Genomic DNA, 21,956 nt, shown 5'->3' with positions numbered 1-21,956 from the left:
GTTCCTGCACCAGCATGTGAGACCTGGACGAAGCTCCTGGCTCCTGGCTTCGGATCAGTGCAGCTCTGGCCATTCGAATGAACCAGAGGATGGGAGACTTCTCTCTCACCCTGCTTCTGCCTCTCTCACTGCCTTTCATCTAAATAAATAAATCTTAAACAAAAACAAAAACAAACTGCTGTTGTCTGATGAGTAGAATGAGCAGAAGAATTCATATAGTGGGGAAGGACTGTGGTGAAACTCTTCTTTGCATTTTTCTGCTAAAACTAACATTTTTCAAATAGTTTCCTAATGAACAGATGTCATCATTCCTTTTGGCCTTCCAGAAAGTCAACAGGCAAAATGCCTTGAACATCACAAAAAACTTTTGCCATGACCTTTGCTCTTGACCCATCTTCATTTGCTTTGACTGGACCATTTCTACATCTTGGTAGCCATTGTTTTGATTGTGTCTTGTCTTCAAAATCAAACTGGTAAAGCCATGATTCATTTCCTGTTTACACTTCCTTAGAGAACTGTTTTAGGATCTTCATACCACTTCTTAGACTTTCCATTAAAAGCTCTTGTCTTGTTTGCAGTCCATCCAGGTGTAACAGTTTTACATCCAGTGAGCAGAAAATTTGCTCCACTTTAATTTTTCAGTTAATGTCACCTAAGTTAAATCAGTTGAGATATCTGTGATATTGATTGTTGTTTCTCCTGTTAATGATTGGTCCTCTTCAATTAAGGCATGGACAAGATTAATTTTTTCCTTGCAAATTGATGTGGACATTCCTCTGAGATGGGCTTTAGGTTTATATCCAGCATCATTTGGTCCTTTTTTTTTTTAAGGTCTATTTTATTTATTTGAAGGCAGAGTTAGAGAGAGAGAGAGCCAGAGAGAGAGAGAGGGGTCTTCCATCCACTTGTTCACTCCCCAGAAGACCACAATGGCTGGAGCTGAACCAATCCGAAGCCAGGAGCCAGGAGCTTCTTCCAGGTCCCCAATATGAGTGCAGGGGCCCAAGCACTTGGGCCATCTTCCACTGCTTTCCCAGGCTATACCAGAGAGCTGGATTGGAAGTGGAGCAGCCGTGACTCGAGCCAGCGCCCAAAGGTGATGCCATTGCTGCAGGCTGGGGCTTTAACCTGCCATGCCTCACTCAGCACTGGCCCTTGGTCCCTTTGTGATATGAGTAATCCACTTATAAACTGCTGATTTCTATAGAGCATTTTCCCTGCACATTTTTATAGAAAATCAATAACTTCATCCTTCTTTCATAGAAGCTTCAACAATTTCAAATATATACTTTTTTAAGATTTATTTTTTATTTATTTGAAAGTGTGTGTGCACATGAAAGAAATCTGCATCCAATGATTCATTCCTGAATGGCCACAACAGTTCTGGGCAAGGGCAAAGCCAGGAACTGGGAACTCCATCCAGGTCTTGCATGTGGGTCACAGGAGCCTAAGTACTTGGGCCATCCTCTACTGCTTTCCCAGGAATGTTAGCTGGAGAACTGGTATGAAAGTGGAGTATTCAGGAGTCAAGCCAGAACTCTAGTATGGCATGCTGGCATTACAAGTGATGGCTTAACCTGCTCTGTCACAGTGCCTGCTCCTATTTGATAGATGTTCTTGCTTCAATTTTAGCAGCATTCAAGTTGCCCTGATAGGGGCTCCTTCCTTCCTTCCTTCCTTCCTTCCTTCCTTCCTTCCTTCCTTCCTTCCTTCCTTCCTTCCTTCCTTCCTTCCTTCCTTCCTTCCTTCCTTTTTTAACACGATTCACTTATTTTATTTGAAAGACAGAGTTATAGAGAGGCAGAGACATTTTCCATCCACTATTTCATTCTCCAGATGGCCACATGGCCAGGGCTGGACCAGACCAAGAGCAGGGAGCCAGGAACTTTATCTGGGTCTCCCATGTGGGTTCAGGGGCCCAAGCATTGGGGCTATCTGCTGCTGCTTTCTCAGGCGCACTAACAAGGAGCTGAATTGGAAGTGGGACAGCCAGGACTCCATCCAGTGCCCATATGGGATGCCAGCAGTGCAGGCGGTGGTTTCACCCACTGTACCACAGCACTCGCCCTAGGGGCTTTTTTCAAACTGATATCTTATCCTTCCTACTGTCTAAAATGATACTCTGTTCAGACAGATTCTGACAAGGTTGTAGGAGTTTTTTTTTTTTTTTTTAATGTACAGACTTTTTTGAAATCCATGCACAATTTTTTCCTAATACACATTTTTCATTAACTTTTGAAGATACTTTCTATTTTTTAACCTTTTAAATTTTACATTATTTTAAGTCTGCAGTGATTTGGATGTGGTTTGTACACCAGGATTCCATATATTGGAATACTGAACTTTAGGGTGGCAGTGTTGGGAGGTGGAATTTTTTTAAAAATTTATTTTATTTGAAAAGCAGAATGATAGGAAAAAGGGAGAGATACAGATTTTCTGTCTTCTGGTTCTCACTCCAAATAGTCACAACATCGTGACTGGGCCAGGCCAAAGCCAGGAGCCAAGATCTCCATCCGGTTTCCTTCATGTATGTAAAGGGCACAAGCACTTGGGCCATGTTCTGCTGCCTCCCAGAAGCATCAGCTGGAAGCTCGATGGGAAGCAGATCAGCCTGGACTTGAGCCAGCATTCCAATACAGGATGCCAGGTTCACATATGGCGGCTTAACCCCCTGTGCCACAGTGCTGGTCATGGGAGGTGGCATCTTTAAAAGTAGATAGGACATGTGGAATGTTAGGTCATTTGGGGGCATAACCTGAAAAGGGATTAAGGTATTCTCTTGAGAATCTGATTATTGAGAGGATTATTGTAAGAACTTGAGCGTGGCCCAGCCAGTTCTTTGGCTTCCTGTATCTAGATGAGTTCTTTCTCACACATGTGCTCTCCCCATCTGTGATGGGACTGTTTCAAGAGCTGATGCTATATACTGTTTGGGCTTTTTTGTTGTTGTTGTTTATTTAAAGATTTATTTACTTAAATGGCAAAATCATATGAAGAAATGCAAAGTCAATGAGAGAGAGTTCTTCCATCTGCTGATTTACTCCCCAAATGACCACAGTGGCTGAAGCTGGGCCAGGTCAAAGCCAGGAGCCAGAAGCTTCCAATTTCTCCCACATGGGTGTAGTGGCCCAAGTAGTTGGATGCAGGCATCACAGGTAGTGGCCTTACCTGCCATACCACAGTGCTTGCCCCTATACTGTCTGGAATTTTAGCCTCACTCATGTATTTTGTTACTGCATCAAAAAGCTGACCAGTACAGAAAAATCTAAATATGAAAATGTTTAAAAGCTAGCATTTAACTTATCATATGCTGTTTTCACTAAGGGTAATAGATTTTCTTTGACTCAATGAACTTCTTAATTCTAACCCATGCAGTCATATGTTAGAACATTTATTCATAACATTGAATAAGCTACTTTAAATATATATATTGCTTTTAAAAGAAATCAAAGATCTGCATAAGATATACAAATATAAACATATTAAATAATCTGTAATGAAAATAGTGTTTGCCTCACTGTTCATGACTTCTGTTCTCATTATCCAGTGGGAAATCAATTTGAGTTATCTAAATCTCTGTTTTTCATATTGCTAAACAATATGTTTCTGCTGTCGATTCTGACTTGATACTTTCATTTTTTAACTTTTTAATGTAATAGGTAAGGATTTAGCTTAAATATCTCACTTCTAGGGCAGGTGTTTGGTGCAGCAGTTAAGTTGCTGCTTGGTATGCCCACATCCCATATTGGTTTATGTCCTGGGTCTTCCATTTCTGATCCAGCTTCCTGCTAGTGAGCATCCTGAGAAGTAGCAGATGATAGCTCATGTACTTCATTTTCTGCCACACATATGGGAGACCCAGATGGAGTTCTAGGTTCCTGCCTTCAAACTGACCTAGTCATGACTGTTACTGGCATTTGGGAAGTAAACCAGTGGGTGAAAGATCTCTCTTTCTCTCTCTGTGTGTCTTTATCTCTCTGATTTTCAAATAAAGTGAAAATAAGTAAAGACAAATTAAACTGTTTATCTTTTTCTCCCTTTATCTCAACATAGTTCTATTTCCCTATCAGGTATGTTATTACATTTTATTACATTTTTAAAGTTAAAAGAATTAGTTTCTACATTATTATGACCATGCAGGCTTTTTTTTTTTTTTTTTACTATATACCCAATTCATGTATGTGATGATTATATTTTAAACATTGTATAGTTCTTGACCCTTTTCAGGAGTTTCTCTGAGAAACGCATCCAGATTTCTAGGGATATTATAGAATTTCAGTCTGTCCCCACTACTTTTTGCTCCCAGATACCATAGAGCTTTTTATCTTCTATTTAGTCTAAATGATTTGTTTCTTTGATTTGTTACACAATTGCTGTCTTGGCACTTATTTCCTAATCTCTAGGCTTCATTTCACTGTTAACTGGATTTCATGTTTCTGTTTTGGTTTATATTTTAGTTGTGTTGGCTTACATCACATAATTTTGTACATGAGACTTAGTTTTCTTTGTCCTTGCTTGTGTGAAAATGTTATACACTATGCTTAATGCTAATTTGGCAGAGTAGGGAACTAATTTTCTTTTAGTACTTCAGTGACTTTTCTTGGTCTAGAGTCTGATATTGCCAATGATAAATCCTCTAATTTGGTTCTAATTATTTTGTAGATCATTTTTTTATTTCAGAAATCTTTCTAGGATCTTTTCTTTTGTGAAAATTTTATCTATATGTAAATACCTACTTTAAAAATTTTTTCATTATCTTGGACTCTCACAAACCTCTTTCTATTTGAATATTTGTTTCAGTTAGCTTTGGATTATAATTTCATTAACTCTCAGTTTGCTTGTCTTTTTTTTTTTAATTGGTCATTTATTTTTATTTGAAAGGCAGAGAGAGAAGCAGACAGACACAGAGATATCTTCCATCCAGTGGTTCATTTGGCTGCAACAAGCTAAGACTGGGTCAAGCTGAAGCCAGGAAATCAGTCAGGGTTTCATAGTTTACAGGTACTCAAGCATTCGAGTCATTTACCAGCTGACTCCACAGTACACATTAGCAGGATGATGGAATTGGTAGTGGAGCTGGGACTTGAACCCAGGCACTCTGAAATAGAATGTGGACATCCCTGAGTGGTGTTTTAACTGCTATGCCAAACACCTGCCTCTAGTTTTATTTTTGAACTTCTGAATTGTATATGGTATTGAACATCTGGTTTTTTGTTTTCTTTCATGTTTTGTCTACTTGTTTTACCTTTTCTTTTGGAAAATTTTTTGAATTTGTGTCTCCCTCTTCAAAAAAATTAGAAAACATAAATCTTCAAAACCTTTTTATTTTTGTTTCTTTTTTCAGTGTCCTTTTGTCATGTAAATTTTATTGCATCTCTTGAATGCAAATATGCATGTGTTTTCCATTTTTTTGAATTTTGAAATATTACTAATTATAGAAATGTTAGATGTATAAGACAAATAATTATTTTCCTGACATATCTTTCACTCAAATATTTTAATGGGTACTTTCTACAAACCAGTATCTTGTGTAATCACAATAAAATCATAAATCTTATGTAATTCACATTGATTTTCATTCTAAATGTACTTATGTCTTATTTGATTCAGTGGGATATATTCTGTAAATTTCATTATTTTGATCCTCAAATTGTGCTGATTTGGTCATTTGGTACACTTTTGATATCATTTCTCTGTATCTGTTTGATAGTACTACATTTCTTGCAGAACTTTCTTGCTTTCTGGCACAACACAATGTTCTAGGTTTATCTTGTACTTTTCCTGCCTTGCCCTGAATAGGCCATGTTCCCAAAGATTACTGGTTCCTGTGGGGAGCAGCCCGGACTGGACTGAGTTACTGGAATTAAGACTTATTCTATGCATCTGCTCTCCCACAATATGGCGCTGGGAGAGAAGTAAACAGCTTCCGCACAGCTGCCTCCAGTTCAACCAATAAACTGTAGGACTTGCTCCTGATTGGAGAGCAGCGTACTCGGCGTGTGGGCAGCCGAGTTAGGATTGGCAGAGGAGGACTATAAAGGAGGAGAGAGACGGCATGCACCAGGAACATCTAAGGGGAACATCTGAGGGAACGCCTGTGCAGCCCCCGAGAGAGCCGGCCGGCGGTGTGCCGCTCCCCTGCGGAAGTGGGGAATGTGGCCAGGGGGAACTGCCCTTCCACGGAGGTGGAAGGGATAGCAGCCAACCCGGGAAGAACCAGCAGCAAACCCGGGGAGGGCCGAGCAGACGAAAGAACAGCGCAGGGTCTTGTGTCGTTCCTCCATGAAGAGGGGGAGCGACATAATGGTGCCGTGACTCGGATATGAAGCCTAGGCAGGGTTCAGTGTTGCTCCTCCACGAAGAGGGGGAGCGACAGTTTCTTTTAGGAGAAGGTAGTATTTATAAGATCCCAGGATTAGGTTTACTTATTGTTGTTGGAATGTCACTGATATCAAACTTCTTCAGAGGACATAGCTAGAATCTGGTTTGTTACATGAATGAATATGTGTATGTCTGTGTAAATACATATATGTATACAGACATTTATATCTGTATTTCTGTATTGAGAATTTTGACTTCAAGCTGACACATTTCAGTTTAGTATCACAGTATTGGATTTAGCTTTTTCCTTTTATGTTTGTAACTCCCTTTTCTGACTTAGAGAAACTTGGCTCCCACTTAATTAATATATTTACTTTTATCATTTTATTGGTTACTAGTTATAACCAATATCCCACCTCTACTGTCACTCCCCACTCTTCACAAATACCTCTTCTCCTTTGGCTCTGACTCCTTATTCTAGGAATTTTTCGGTTTATCATGGTCTTTCATGAAAAGCTATTGTCTGTCCATGGTTAAGATGAATAATATTTATTTGTTTATATGGGTAGGACTTTGAGCTATTTGGAATTAGCAGGTTAGAAGCTCTGCCCTTGGGTCAGGAGGATCTCTAAATTCTCAATAGTCATTGCTCTGAGAAACCTACATTCATTGAAAGTACAATAGCTATAGTATTTTACTCAGACTTTTTTTTTTTTTAAGATTTTTTTTTTATTTATTTGAGAGGTAGAGTTAGAGAGGGAGAGAAGAGAGAAAGGTCTTCCATCTCTCGTCCACTGGTTCACTTCCCAAATGGCTGTAGCTCGCCCTATCTGAAGCCAGGAGCCAGGAACCGGGCAGGAGCTTCTTCTAGACCTTCCACTTGGGTGGAGGGATCCAAAGGCTTGAGACATATTCTACTGCTTTCCCAGGCCGTAGCAGGGAGTTGGATCGGAAGAGGAGCATCCAGGACTAGAACTGACACCCATATGGGATGCCGGCGCCATAGGCAGAGGATTAATCTGTGCCACAGTGCTGGCCCTGATTACCCAGACTTTTTTTAAAAAAGATTTATTTGCCGGCACCATGGCACACTTGGTTAATCCTCCACCTGCGGTGCCAGCATCCCTTATGGGCACCGGGTTCTGGTCCCGGTTGCTCCTCTTCCAATCTAGCTCTCTGCTGTGGCCCTGGAAGGCAGTGCAGGATGGCCCAAGTGCTTGGGTCCCTGCACCCGCATGGGAGACCAGGAGGAAGTACCTGGCTCCTGGCTTCGGATCAGCACAGCGCAGCATACTGGCCTTTGTGGCCATTTGGGGGGTGAACCAACCGAAGGAAGACCTTTCTGTCTGTCTCTCTCTCGGTCTAACTCTATCTGTCAAATAAAAAGATTTATTTATTTATTTGAAAGAATAACAGAGATGGAGGTGGGGAAAGCTGGCACTTCCATCAGCTGGTTTACTCCCCACATGGCCACAACAACTGGGGCTGGGCCAGGCTAAAGCCTGGAGCCAGGAGCTTCTTTTGTGTCTTCCCATATGGGAGGCCGAGGTCCAAGTATTTGGGCCATCCTCTGCTGCTTTCCCCGGCCCTAAGCAGGGAGCTGGAACAGAAAGTGGAACAGCCATGTCACAACATTTGCCCCCTACCCCTACCCACTTCTTTGATATATTAACCCTTCAGTTTTTTGCCTTGGTAAAAAAATGCTGATGGATATTAGCTCTTCCATGTAAAGTGGTGATGAGGAACATCTAGCCTGTGAGCCATGGTAGGTCCATGAAATCATTTAGTTTGTCTTTTTTTTTTTTTTTTTTGGGGGGGGGGGGACAGGCAGAATAGACAGAGAGAGAGACAGAGAGAAATGTCTTCCGGCCTGCGCCGCGGCTCACTAGGCTAATCCTCCACCTTGCGGCGCCGGCACACCGGGTTCTAGTCCCGGTCGGGGCGCTGGATTCTGTCCCAGTTGCCCCTCTTCCAGGCCAGCTCTCTGCTATGGCCAGGGAGTGCAGTGGAGGATGGCCCAAGTGCTTGGGCCCTGCACCCCATGGGAGACCAGCATAAGTACCTGGCTCCTGCCATCGGATCAGCGCGGTGCACCGGCCACAGCGGCCATTAGAGGGTGAACCAACGGCAAAAGGAAGACCTTTCTCTCTCTGTCTCTCTCTCTCACTATCCACTCTGCCTGTCAAAAAAAAAAAAAAAGAAAAAAAAGAAAGGTCTTCCTTTACTGTTGGTTCACCCTCCAATGGCCGCCACAGCTGGCACGCTGCAGCCGGTGCACCGTGCTGATCTGAAGGCAGGAGCCAGGTGCTTCTCCTAGTCTCCCATGGGGTGCAGGGCCCAAGCACCTGGGCCATCCTCCACTGCACTCCCAAGCCACAGCAGAGAGCTGGCCTGGAAGAGGGGCAACTGGGACAGAATCCGGTGCCCTGACCGGGACTAGAACCCGGTGTGCCGGCGCCGCAAGGCAGAGGATTAGCCTAGTGAGCTGCGGCGCCGGCCTGGCCTCCTTTTATGAGCCCTTTGTAGCTGTTTGGTATCTCAGTTGGAGCTTCCTTAAGTAATCTAAGCTTCTTCCTGGCTTTATCAACTGTGCATCCACTTTCAGAAATTTGTTCAAATTTCTTGATGCCCCCTCTTACCATGTTGGAATGTTTTCAACTGCAAATAGGAATCCTGTAAATAACTTACTTAAAAGGTAAGAAAAACTAACTGTTCATATAAGAAGTCTAAATATATTACAGTTCCTGGCTGGTTTATTTAGCTGTTTGATGAATTCAGCAAAGACCTGGGTAAATTTCATCTTTTTTCTTGTGAGTCATAATCATCTCTACAGTTTTTCTTGTCTAAATGGCTGTAGCAGTTTTGGGCATCATATCTTTTTAAAGAACATTCAGAGTCTGCAAGAGAACATTCTTGCATGTTTTATTTTTATTTAAGAACTTTATGTTTATTTAAGAACTTTTTTAATGTTTTATTTTTAAGGTCAAATAAGGCCTTCCTGAAAGAAAGATCAGAAATCATTTACCCCATGCCTATTTGAAAACTAGTCATTCTGTTTGTGTAATTACATGTGATTAAAATTACTATAAATGGACTTGTCTCTAGAACTTTGCTATTTTGACCAAAAGCATTAGGTATCCTGGTGCTTACTCAATCAGAATTTGCATTTAAATGAGATTCCTCAGTGATTTGGTTGTACTTAGTAGAAAGGTCTTCAAAAAGGACATGGAAAATAGAGATTATGAAAACACTATACATGGGTTTCAAAATTATTTTTGCAAGAAAATTTTAATTCCATTTTATGTGAACTTTTTGAAGTACCCTTGTGTTTGAGAAGTACTGATCTAAGTTAATCAAGATTTGATCCATATGGCTTAGAGAAACCTCATTTGTGAAGTAGAGGATTTCAAAATATTTGAACAAAATTGAGGTTATGTGATGGAGGGAGGGGGATGGGCATTATGGGGATGGCCTTTGGTTTGACCAACAACAGTGTCTGTTCATAATCTTTCCTTTGTTTTTTGTTTGTTTGCTTGTTTTTGTTGTGCTTATGAGTGTGTATTTTCTTTATCCTAACTGTTCTTATGGGAAAAGGAAAGAGGTATGGGGCATAGCTAACATGCCATCTTGAATAAGGAAATCTGTTACTGCTTTTCTTTTATTAAGCTCTGTAAAATATTATGGTACATTTATAAGGGTATTTGAAAAACTTCCTGGTGTAGCAGGTTAAGCCACATCTATAATACCGGCATCCCATATCAGAGTTCCTGTTTGGGTCCCAGCTGTCCTGCTTCTGATCCAGCTCTCTGCTAAATGCCTGGGAAGGCAGCAGAAGATGGCCCAAGTGCTTGTGTCTCTGACACCCACATGGGGAACCCAGATGGAGATCCTTGCTCCTGGCTTTGGCTTGGTCCTTACCCTGCCATTGTGGCCATCTGGGGAGTGAGCCAATAGATGGAAGGTATCTATCTGTCTCTGTTTCTCTTTGTAGCTGCCTTTCAAATAAATAAATAAATCACTTAAAAAAAAGTTAATGGAAAAAAGGAATGGAAAGATACATTTATTTTGGTGCAGAAAAATTTGAAATCCATGCAAATGAGAAGTATTCAAAAAGTTCATGGAATATGTGTACTATGAAAAAAAATGCAGGAATTTCAGAAGAGAGAATAAGAGAGCATTCATTTCTGTCTTGTTTATTTCCTAAATGCTTGCAAAGGTTGGAGCAAAGCTGAGAGCTAGGAACAGCAATCTGAGTGTCCCATGGCTGACAGGGACCAAGCTACTTGAACCATCATCTGCTGCATCCTAGGATGTGTATACACAGAAAGCTGGAATTAAATTCAGCAGGGACATGAACTCAGTCCAATATGTGATGTGAGTGTCCCAAATGAAGTCTTTTTTTTTTTTTTAAAGATTTATTTATTTATTTGAGAGTTAGAATTACACACAGAGGGACAGAGAGAGAGGTCTTACATCCATTCACTCCCAAAATGGCCACAACAGCCAGAGCTGGGCTAATCTGGAGCCAGGAGCCAGGAGCTTCCTCTGGGTCTCCCATGTGGATGTAGAGGCCCAAACACTTGGACCATCCTCCATGGCTTTCCCAGGTCAAAGCAGAAAGCTGGATTTGAAGAGGAGCAGCCAGTACCAGAACTGGGGTGCATATTGGGTGCTGGCACCATAGGCTGAGGCTTAGCCCACTATGCCAAAGCACCAGTTCCTCCCAGATCATGTCTTAACCAGCAGGCCAAATGCCCAACTTTAGCTTTTTGAAATACTGTGATATATAATCTACAATGTAAAATAATACACCTAAAACAAGTATTATATATATTTATTTTATCATTTCAGAATATATTCTTTAATTTTTTGAAATTTCATTTAGGTTATAGAAGTTCCATGTATTTCATATACACAGATTGAGGCACATAATGACACTTCCTCTCCCTACTTTGCCACCTTCACTCCATCCCTTTCTCCTCTTCCCTCTCACATTCCCACTCTTAATTTTTATAAAGATCTATTTTTAGTTTACTTAACAATTCTATAATTCATCTTAGACATAGTAAAAGAAAACAAAACAAAAACAAAAAACAGTGTTCCTTAACTAAGAGACAAATACTGTAAAAAGTCATTGAATCTTGAAATATAAATTTCACTCCAGTATATTACATTTCAGATACTCTATTAGTTACCTCAGATCAGAGAAGATGTATGATATCTGTCTTTTTGGGACTGGCTTATTTCACTAAGTATAATGGTTTCCAGTTGTGTCTATCTTGTTGCAAAAGACAAGATTTCACTTTTTTCCCTTATGGGTGAGTAGTAGTACTCCATACTGTATATATACCATAGTTTCTTTATCTGGTCAAAATTGATGGAAAACTGGGTTGATTCCATATCTTTGCTATTGTGAATTGAGCTGCAGTTAACATGAGGGTACGGATAACTCTTTCATATGCAGATTTCTTTTGGTTTGAGTAAATGCCTAGGAATGGGATGGCTAGAGTATATGGTAGATCTGTATTCAGATTTCTAAGGAATCTCCACACTTTCTTCCACAGTGGCTGGAGTGAGGTGAAACCTCATCATGGTTTTGATTTGCTTTTCCTTGATGGCTAGTGATCCTAAGCATTATCTCAAGTGTCTGTTGGCTATTTGAATTTCCTCTCTTGAAAAATGCCTATTCAAGTCCTTTGCCCATTTCTTAACTGAATTTTTTTGGTTGAATTTCTTGAACTCTTTATAGGTTCTGGATGTTACCCGTTTATCAGTTACATAGTTTGCAAATATTTTCTTCCCTTCTGTCAATTGCCTCTTCACTTTGCTGAGTGCTTCATTTGCAGTGCAGAAGCTTCTCAGTTTGTTGTAATCCCATTTGTCAATTTTGTCTTTGATTGCTTGTGCCTCTGGATTTTTTTTTTGTAAGATTTAATTATTTATTTGAACGAGTTACACAGAGAGAGAGGGAGAGGCAGAGACAGAGAGAGGTCTTCTGTTGGCTGGTTCACTCCCCAGTTGGCCACAATGGCCTGACCTGTGCTAATCCAAAGACAAGAGCCAGGAGCTTCTTCTGGGTCTCCCACATGGGTGCAGGGACCTAAGGACTTGGGCCATCTTGTACTGCTTTCCCAGGCCACAGCAGAGAGCTGGATTGGAAGTGGAGCAGCCGGGACTTCAATCTGCACTCATGGGATGCTGGCACTGCAGGCTGCAGCTTTACTTGCTATGCCACAGCGCCAGCCCTGCCTCTGGGGTCTTTTCCTAGAAGTCTTTGCCTATGCCAGTGTCTTGCAGAATTTCCCCAATATTCTCTAGAAGTTTGATGGTATTGGGTCTTAAATTTAGGTCTTTGATCCATTTTGAGTGTTTTGTGTGTGTGTGTGTGTGTAAGGTGTTATGCATGGGTCTAGTTTCAAACTTCGGCACGTAGAGATCTAGCTTTTACAGGACCATTTGTTCAAGAGACTCCTTGCTCCAAGGATTGATTTTAGCTCCTTTGTCAAAGATAAGTTGGTTGTAGATACATGGATTGATTTCTGGAGTTTTTCTGTTGCATTGCTCTACAAGTCTGTTTTTGTGCCAGTACCAGGCTGTTTTATTGAAAATGCCCCACAGTATGTCTTGAAATTGGATATTGTGATGCCTCTGGTGTTTTTTTTTTTTTTTTTTTTTCCTGGCTGTTATGTAAGATTGCTTTAGCTATTTGGGTTTTTTTTGTGTTTCCATATGAATTTTAGCAGCATTTTTTTCTAGATTTGTGAAGAATACCTTTGATATTTTGATTGGGATCACATTGAATCTGTAAATTGCTTTGGTAGTTTGGGCATTTTGATGATGTTGATTCTTCCAATCCATGAACATGGAGGATTCTTCCATTCTTTTAATGTTTTGTTCTATTTCATTCTTTAATGTTTTATAATTTTCATCATAGTGATCTTTGACTTCCTTGGTTGAATTTATTCCAAGGTATTTCATTCTTTTTGGAGCTATTGTGAATGCAACTGATTGTGAAGGTTCTTTTTCAACCATGACCTTATCTATATATACAAAGGCTATTGATTTTTCAATATTGATTTTATATCCTGCCACTTTACCAAACTCTTTTATGAATTTCAATAGTCTCTCAGTGGAGTCTTTTGGGTCTCCTGTATATACAATCATGTCATCTGCAAATAGGATTAGTTAGATTTCTTTCTTTTCAATTTGTATCCCTTTGATTTCTTTTTTGCCCAATGGCTAAAACTTCCAGGACTGTATGGACTATATTGAATAGCAATGGTTAAAGTGGGCATCCTTGTCTGGTTCCAGATCTTAGTGAAAATGCTTCCAACTTTTCCCCATTCAAAAGGATGCTGGCCATTTGTTTGTCATAAATTGCCTTGATTGTGTTGAGGAATGTTCCTTCTCTACCCCATTTGCTTAAGGTATTCATCATGAAAGGATGTTGTAATTTTTCAAATGCGTTCTCTGCATCTATTGAGATTCCCTTTGTTTTTTTCTTATTCAGTTTGTTAATGTAATGTCTCACCTTTATTGATTTGTGAATGTTGAACGACCCCTGCATTCCAGGGTTAAATCCCCCTTGGTCCAGGTGAATGATCTTTCTGATGTGTTGTTGGATTCAATTAGCTAATATTTTGTTGAGGATTTTTGCATCTATGTTCTTCAGAGATATTAGTCTATAGTTCTCTTTCTCTGATGTACCTTTTTTCTGGCTTAGGAATCAAGGTGATGTAGGCTTCATAGAAGGAGTTTGGGAGGATTTCCTCCCTTTCAATTATTTTGAATAGTTTGAGAAGAATTAGTATTAGTTCTTTTTTAAATGTTTGGTAGAATTCACCAATGAAGCTGTCCTGTCCTGGGCTTTTCTTTATTGAGAGTGTTTCTATTACTGATTCAATTTGCATGTTGGTTATTGGTCTGTTCATGTTTTCTGTGTCTTCATGATTCAGTTTTGGTAGATTGTATCTGTCTAGGAATCTATCCATATTTTCTAGGTTTCCCAATTTGTTGGCAAAGAGCTCTTTGTAGTAAAATTCCTGATGATCCTTTCTATTTCTGTGGTATCTGTTGTTACATTTACTTTTTCATCTCTGATTTTATGGGTTTGAGACTCTCCTCTTTTCTTTTCTTTTCTTTCTTTTTTTTTTTTTTTTTTTGATTAGTTGGGCCAGTGGTATATAAATTTTATTTTTTCAAGAAACCAGCTCTTCATTTCACTGATCTTTTATATAGGTTTTTTTTTTTGGGGGGGGGGGTTCAATTTTTTTTTTTTTTTTTTTTACTTCTACTATTTTGGGGTTTGGTTTGTTATTTTTCTAGGTCCTTGAGATGCATTGATAGCTCATTTATTTGGTACCTTTCCAGTTTCTTCATGTAGACTCCGATTGCTATAAACTTCCATCTTATCGTTGCTTTTGCTGTATCCCATAAGTTTTAATATGTTGTATTATTGTCTTCATTTTCTCCAAAGATTTTTTTTTATTTTTCTTTTGATTTCTTCTATGACCCACTGTTCATTCAGGAACATGTTGTTCCATTCCATGTGTTTGCATATGATTTAGAGATCCTTGAGTTTTTTATTTCCATCTTCGTCCCTTGTCATCCGAGATTTATGGTATGATTTCGATTATTTTGAATTTGCTGACACTTGCTTTATGGCCTAGCACATATGGTCTATCCTAGATAAAGTTTCAAGCACTGATTAGAATAATGTGTATTCTGGCACTGTGGGGTCAAAAGTTCTGTATATATATGTCAGGTACATTTGGTCCATAGTGTTGATTAGATCTGTTGTTTCTTTGTTAATTTTCAGTCTAGTTGATCTCTCCATTGATGAAAGTGGGGTGTTGAAGTCCCTATAACTATTGTATTAGAGTCTATGTCTCCTTTTAGATCCATTAACATTTCTTTTAAATAACCAGGTGCACTTTAATTGAGTGTCTATACATTTATTATAGTCATATTTTCCTGTAGAATTGATCCCTTAATCATTACATAGTGACATCATTACGTCACGACACAGTTTTTGTGTCAAAGTCTATTTTGTCTGTTATTAGGATGACAACACCTGCTCTTTTTTGCTTTTTGTTAGCATTGAATTTCTTTCCATTCTTCAGGAACTCCTGAGACCCATATGCTGAGTCATTTGATAGTTTCCCATAAATCTACAACACTGTTTTTAAGTTTTCCATTTTCTTCTTTTATTTCCAAAGATTTGTCTTGTAGTTCAGATATTTTTTATTCTTTCTCGCCAAGTCTGTTCATAAGGCTTTCCACCACATTTTTTATTTGATCTACTGAATTCTTTATTTCTAATATTTCATTTTGATTTCTCTTTAAAATCTCAATTTCATGGGAAAATTGTTCATTCATGTCATGTATGGTTTTCTTTAGTTTGTGAATTTTCTCCTGATTGCTTTGGAGTAACCCTATGATCAGTTTTTTGAATTCCATTTCTGTCATTTCCTCAATTTCTTAATCTTCACATTCTAATATTGAAATGTTGTTGTGTTCCTTTGGCAGGTTCATAGTGTCTTCTTTATTGTTTCTTCAATGTCTGTGGTTTGTTTTTAGGCATTTGTGGAGTTGATTTTTGATTTTTTTCTTCTGATGGTGTTTATCTTGCAGGTAGGCCTCTGAGGCTTAATGGAATGTCTATACTTTCAGTGAATACCAAGAAGTATGTAGTGCGTGTTGCCAGGGATCTCTGGTCATTGCTTGGGGTGGGGCAAGTATTCAGGCTAACACCTAAGTAGGGAATGGTAGACCTCAATGCATGGGTGTTTGTCCCTAGTGTATTCTGTGCCAAACTGTATGAACTGCACAAATGAAATACATAGCTTTCACTGTGAGCACAGTTCCTGTTACAATCACTTGCTGTTGGCAACCAAGGAGCTCCAAGCATGTGGATCTACACCCAGTGATCGCCCATAGACCCTGCTACACCTTGCACTTTCTTATGTAAACATTGAGTCCCTACGGTCTCAGCATACAAGGCTCCCACAGTCGCTGGGTGCACAGGTTTCTCTCTTCCCTGACAACCTGTTCAGTCAGTAGAGAGGCAGATGTTGCCCAAGACAGTACCACTGAGGCATCTTTCTCCTGGGAGGCTGTGGGCCCCTCACTGTCTTATGTGGTTGCCCAGCCACCTCCCAGCCAGGCTAAAAGTGGGGACTGCAAAGTGTTACCTCTGCTATTATCTCTGGATCATAGATGTACACAATGTTGCTGGCCAAATGTTGCTGTTTCCCTACTTGTACTGCTGAGAAGATGGGCCTCTTGTCTCAGCCTGTTGCTTTGTGCATTCACAAATTGTTTTACAGTTCCCACCCAAACCCAAAATGGTTCCTGCCCCTTTCAGCCGGGCCGTGGGTGCTATTGTCAGGAAGTTGGGCAAGATAAATGTGCCCCCTCTGCTTCCACTGGGTCCATGGTCAACCACTAGCCACTACCAGCCCCCAGGGCTCAAGTATGGACTAAAACCGGGCTCTCCCTCTGGCTATATCACCATGCGTTGCTACAGTCTGGTCTCACCTCTGTCTCTAAGCTCCTGCTGCTCTGGCTCTTGGCGGCTGCAATTGTGATTGTGTTAACGCTGTGCATCTGTACCTTCCACACGGGTCCGTGGCAGTCTTCCTCTTGAAGGATTTCTAGTGCAAACTTCTCTCCATTTCTCTCCTGAGAATGCATTTTCTATACTTTTTTTTTTTAACTGTTCATCCCTAGCCTAGCCCAGTATATCATTCCCTAAATCCTCCATCTTGGAATCTACTATTTCACCTTTTGTGTTATTCTGTAATAATATTGACACACATTTAGCAGCTTAAAACAGCATAAATTTTTTATCTCCTAGTTTCTGAGATTTAAGATTCTAGGACTGGCTAACTGTCCTTGGTAAAGCTGCAGTGAAGATGTTAGCCAGGGTTGGGTTGTAACATGGGGCCTGATAGGATTTGCTTTCAAGCTCATGTGGTTGTTGGCAGCATTCTGTTCCTTTTAGGTTGTTGGATGGAGATCCTCAGTTTCTTGCTGACTGAGACCTCTCTCAGTTACTTCTTGGTCTTCTTCACAGGCTAGCTCACAACATAGTGGCTTGGGTCGTCTTTTTTTTTATTTTTTTTTATTTTTTTTTTATTTTTTAAAGGCAGAGTGGACAGTGAGAGAGAGAGAGAGACAGAGAGAAAGGTCTTCCTTTGCCGTTGGTTCACCCTCCAGTGGCCACCGCGGCTGACATGCTATGGCCGGCGCACCGCGCTGATCCGAAGGCAGGAGCCAGATGCTTATCCTGGTCTCCCATGCGGGTGCAGGGCCTAAGCACTTGGGCCATCCTCCACTGCACTCCCGGGCCATAGCAGAGAGCTGGCCTGGAAGAGGAGCAATCGGGACAGAATCCGGCACTCCGACCGAGACTGGAACCCGGTGTGCTGGCGCCACTAGTCGGAGGATTAGCCTATTGAGCCGCGGCACTGGCGTGGCTTGGGTCTTCTAAGCCAGCAAGGGAGAATATTCCCTTAGCAAGATGAGTATTACAGTTATATACAGTCCATCATTTCATCATATTCTGTTGGTTAAAAGTCTGTCACAGGTCACATCCACACTCAAGGAGAGGTAGATATGAATACCATAGGGAGGGAGGCAATCATGAGGATCACCTCAGAATATTTGTTCCACAAAAATGAGTATATCTGATTGTAAAAATGTCTAATGGCATGAATTATGTAGTGTATTTCTTTTGAGGCTTCCACATAAAAGCTGTGCCATGCTCTATACTAAGGTAATCAAGAATTTTGTTGATATAGCCAAAAACTTACAAGCTTTGATGATGTCTATATTATGATTGCTATTAGAGTCTTTTATGTTTATTAATATGGTGTATAGTGTTTTGTAAATTAGATTTTAGATTTTTCTTTTTCTTTTTTTAAGTTGACTATATTGTGGAGTATGACTATGATGCTGTCCATGATGATGAATTAACTATTCGAGTTGGGGAAATCATCAGAAATGTGAAAAAACTACAGGAGGAAGGATGGCTAGAAGGAGAACTAAATGGGAGAAGAGGAATGTTCCCTGATAATTTTGTTAAGGTAAGTATTTTTTGTTAACTTTGTAGCTATTGCTTTATTGAGTTTCTTCTTTCACTGTTAAGAAATATATTTTTTTAAAGATTTTATTTATTTGAGAGGTAGAGTTACAGACAGTGAGAGGGAGAGACAGAGAGAAAGGTCTTTCTTTTGCTGGTTCACTCCCCAGATGGCTGCAACGGCCAGAGCTGCACTGATCCAAAGCCAGGAGCCAGGTGCATCCTCCCGGTCTCCCATCCGGGTGCAGGGGCCAAAGGACTTGGGCCATCTTCTACTGCTTTCAAAGGCCAAAGCAGAGAGGTGCATTGGAAGTGGAGCAGCCGGGACTAGAACTGGCACCCCTATGGGATGCCAGTGCCACAGACAGAGAATTAACTTACTGTGCCATGGTGCCGGCCCCAGGAATATATGTTTTAAAAATGTTTTAGATAAATTTTTATATAGTGGAATTTAAGAAAATAGTTCCAAGGATTTGCTTCTATTTGATATCATTGTTGCTATGTGTCCTGCTGAATAGTACCATGTATATGTGTGTTTATGTATGTTATGTGTGTATGTTTCTGTTTTCCTAGCTTTTAAAATAAATAGTAGTTTGCATTTGTGTGGCATTTTGGGCATTCCGTAATTTATGAATTAGTTTTTTTTCATATACATTATCATTTGAACCTCATGAGGTGGGTAGTTAGGACAGGAAATAACTCCTTTTTAAATATAGTGACATTTAATTGATATGCCCAAAGTTAAGTGATTAATAAATATTAATATTAATAAATATAGTGACATTTAATTGATATGCCCAAAGTTAAGTGATTAATAAGACAAAATCTGAACTGAGGTCTTGGACACTCCCTTACAGATCTCCTCATTGTATTTTTGTTTTGTTTTGTTTTTGCTTTTATAGTCCCTTGTGGAATATATTGGATCACATTTTTTGTGTTTTGGCATTGCCACTGAACCTATACTCTTCAGTTACCAGCAGGCTTTATTTTTTTTAAGATTTATTTATTTATTTGAAAATCAGAGTTATGGAGAGGCAGAGGCAGAGAGAGAGGTCTTCCATCTGCTAGCTCACTCCCTAAGTGGCTGCTATGGCCGGAGCTGGGCCAATTTGAAGCCAGGGGTCAGGAGCTTCTCCCGGATTTCCCCCACGGGTACGGGGCCCAAGGACTTGGGCCATCCTCAACTGCTTTCCCAGGCCATAGCAGAGAGCTGAATCTGGAAGTGGAGCAGCTGGGACTCAAACTGGCACCCAAATGGGATGCCAGCACTGCAGGAGGCAGCTTTACCTAAGCATTTCTTTTTTAGGAAATATTTCAGTCGCCTGTGCCAGAAAACAGTATTCAAGTTTCTTTAATCTCTTACAAACTAATAAAATTATCAATAGTTTAGAGAATAAAAAAAGTAAAGAACATCTGTATATTTACATATCACTTATTAGTTTTTTTCTGTAAACTTTCCTATATCTAGCCACATACACTTGCCTCATTAGATTATGATTATGAATTATTCTGGGAAAGCTAATGCATGTATCTCATTAGCTTTTCCAGCTTGCAGTTAGTGGAATACCTACTTAGAATGAATGTTTAGTTAATATTTGTTCCCTGAATAAATTTGTATTTGTTTTAATTGTGGTTTTACATCCAAATATGAACATGTACTTTGTTAATTGATTTCCTGTGAAGATGAAGTAACTGTAGTTTATCTAACTATATAGTTTATATCTCTTGAAACAACTGTGAAAAGCTGTGAGAGGGAATTGAACTTATGTAGGCAGGTCACTTTTGTTTTATAAAGTGAATTTTTTTTATAACTTATAGTGGAGTATAATGTAGATATCAAAGGATTTGAAGTCAGACTAACTGGATTTAAATGTAGTCAAATTTCAGCTTTGTCCCTTACTGGCATTGTGATATTGGGAAAATCATGTAATTTCCTTTCCATTTTCAAATTGTGTGTTAGTGGACTATGGTAAGCCATAACATTGAACTCCCCTCTTGTTTTGTTTGCTTATTTAAAGGAAAGTAGCTTTTCAGAGAAACTTTATAGCAGTAATGAAGCACTTAGGTAAAAAATAAGTTAAAAGTTAAGTAAAGTATTTATATGGTTCTCTTGATTGTGTACTGGTATATGCTCCTGCTAGTAGGGATTTTCTATCATTGGACTTCATTTGGAAAATATATTTTACTTTCCTATTCATATTCTAATACTAGAACTTGGAGGTTAATGAAATACCTACTAATCGAGGCTGTAGGTAATTATGATTATGGTAGGTAATAGAAGGAAACTTAATCTGGGATTAAAGATTAACCACAGGGTACTGAATTAAAGTTGGAGACATCAATGTGAACTCTTCTTTTAAAAATGTGCAGGTAAATACAGGAATAATTATTCATAGTGTTCTTTAAAATTTTGGGGGGAAATTGGATTAAAAGATATGTCTATTTGGGAGCAGAATTATTTTTGAAACCTCTACAGCTTTTATATAATATGCATTTTCTAATAATTTTCTTGAAAACCCCTTACATGCCTAGACTTCAAACTTTTTTGCATCAAAATAAACTCATATTTTAATTAAAATTACATGTCTAAATAAGATCGGAGTCGGCAAACTCAGAAGGCTTCCATAGCCTTGGCAACTCATGACAAGAGCCTAGGGAGATTACTGACGCCATAAACAAGAGTGTCAATTTGTTAAGTCAACAACAGGAATCACTGTGCACTTACTCCTCATGTAGGATCTCTGTCCTTAATGTGTTGTTCAGTGTGAATTAATGGTATAACTAGTACTCAAACAGTATTTTACACTTTATGTTCTGTGTGGGTGCAAACTGTTGAAATCTTTACTTAATATATACTAAATTGATCTTCTGTATATAAAGAAAATTGAAAATGAATCTTGATGTGAATGGAATGGGAGAGGGAGGGGGAGTTGGGAGGATTGTGTGTGGGAGGGAAGTTACGGAAGGGGAAAAGCCAATGTATTCCATAAACTGTACTTTGGAAATTTATATTTACTAAATAAAAGTTAAAAAAAATTAATTAAAATTACATGGAATTTCTGAAGTGCTCTCATATTTATGTGTGTTTGTTTTGATTAGTATATACACATATACTCCTCAGCTGTTATTGATAGGAGGCTCCACAGTCAGTGACGTCCCACTAGCCATGAGTGTACCCAGAGCATAGATCTTGATTTCTAAATATTTTCCAATAAAAGGAAGCCAGGCTCTTTGGAGCAATAAGTAGTTATATCTCTGGGGCAAGGAAGATGATGATGAGATGGAGTATCTTATAGTGCCAGAACATTTAAAAAAAAAATAAGAAAGAAAAAAATAGGACAGACCCATGTGAAAGGGACTTAATTTTGGAACAGTTTGAGCAAAATAACCTGGTATTTGGTTATTACTCAAAGTATAACATAAGTACACTAGTATACATGAATCCATACATACATAAATGATTGAGTAAATGCACAGAGAAGAATGGACGAATCTTGGAGAATTCGAAATACTACTTTTAGAAAGTTATATTTCCTCATATCTCCTCCTC

General features: G+C 39.4%; 1 protein-coding gene across 6 annotated transcripts in view; it reads left to right on the top strand.

Annotated features, from left to right (window-relative positions):
- Positions 1–21,956, top strand: part of CD2AP (CD2 associated protein) — a 136,996-nt gene that overhangs the window by 29,366 nt on the left and 85,674 nt on the right. For all 6 annotated transcript variants that reach the window (XR_016234039.1, XR_016234038.1, XM_089333215.1 and 3 more), the window contains one exon: positions 18,250–18,410. Coding sequence is in view for 4 of the 6 variants with exons in the window: in XM_089333215.1 (XP_089189341.1) it covers positions 18,250–18,410 (161 nt within the window). In the remaining 2 variants the exon portion in view is untranslated. The remainder of the gene's footprint in view (positions 1–18,249; positions 18,411–21,956) is intronic.

Source organism: Oryctolagus cuniculus, chromosome 5, assembly GCF_051225735.1.
Source record: "Oryctolagus cuniculus isolate XC-2025 breed Fujian yellow rabbit chromosome 5, ASM5122573v1, whole genome shotgun sequence".
Taxonomy (NCBI): domain Eukaryota; kingdom Metazoa; phylum Chordata; class Mammalia; order Lagomorpha; family Leporidae; genus Oryctolagus; species Oryctolagus cuniculus.
Note: the sequence above shows the minus strand (reverse complement) of the source record. Positions and strands in the feature narration are given on the sequence as shown.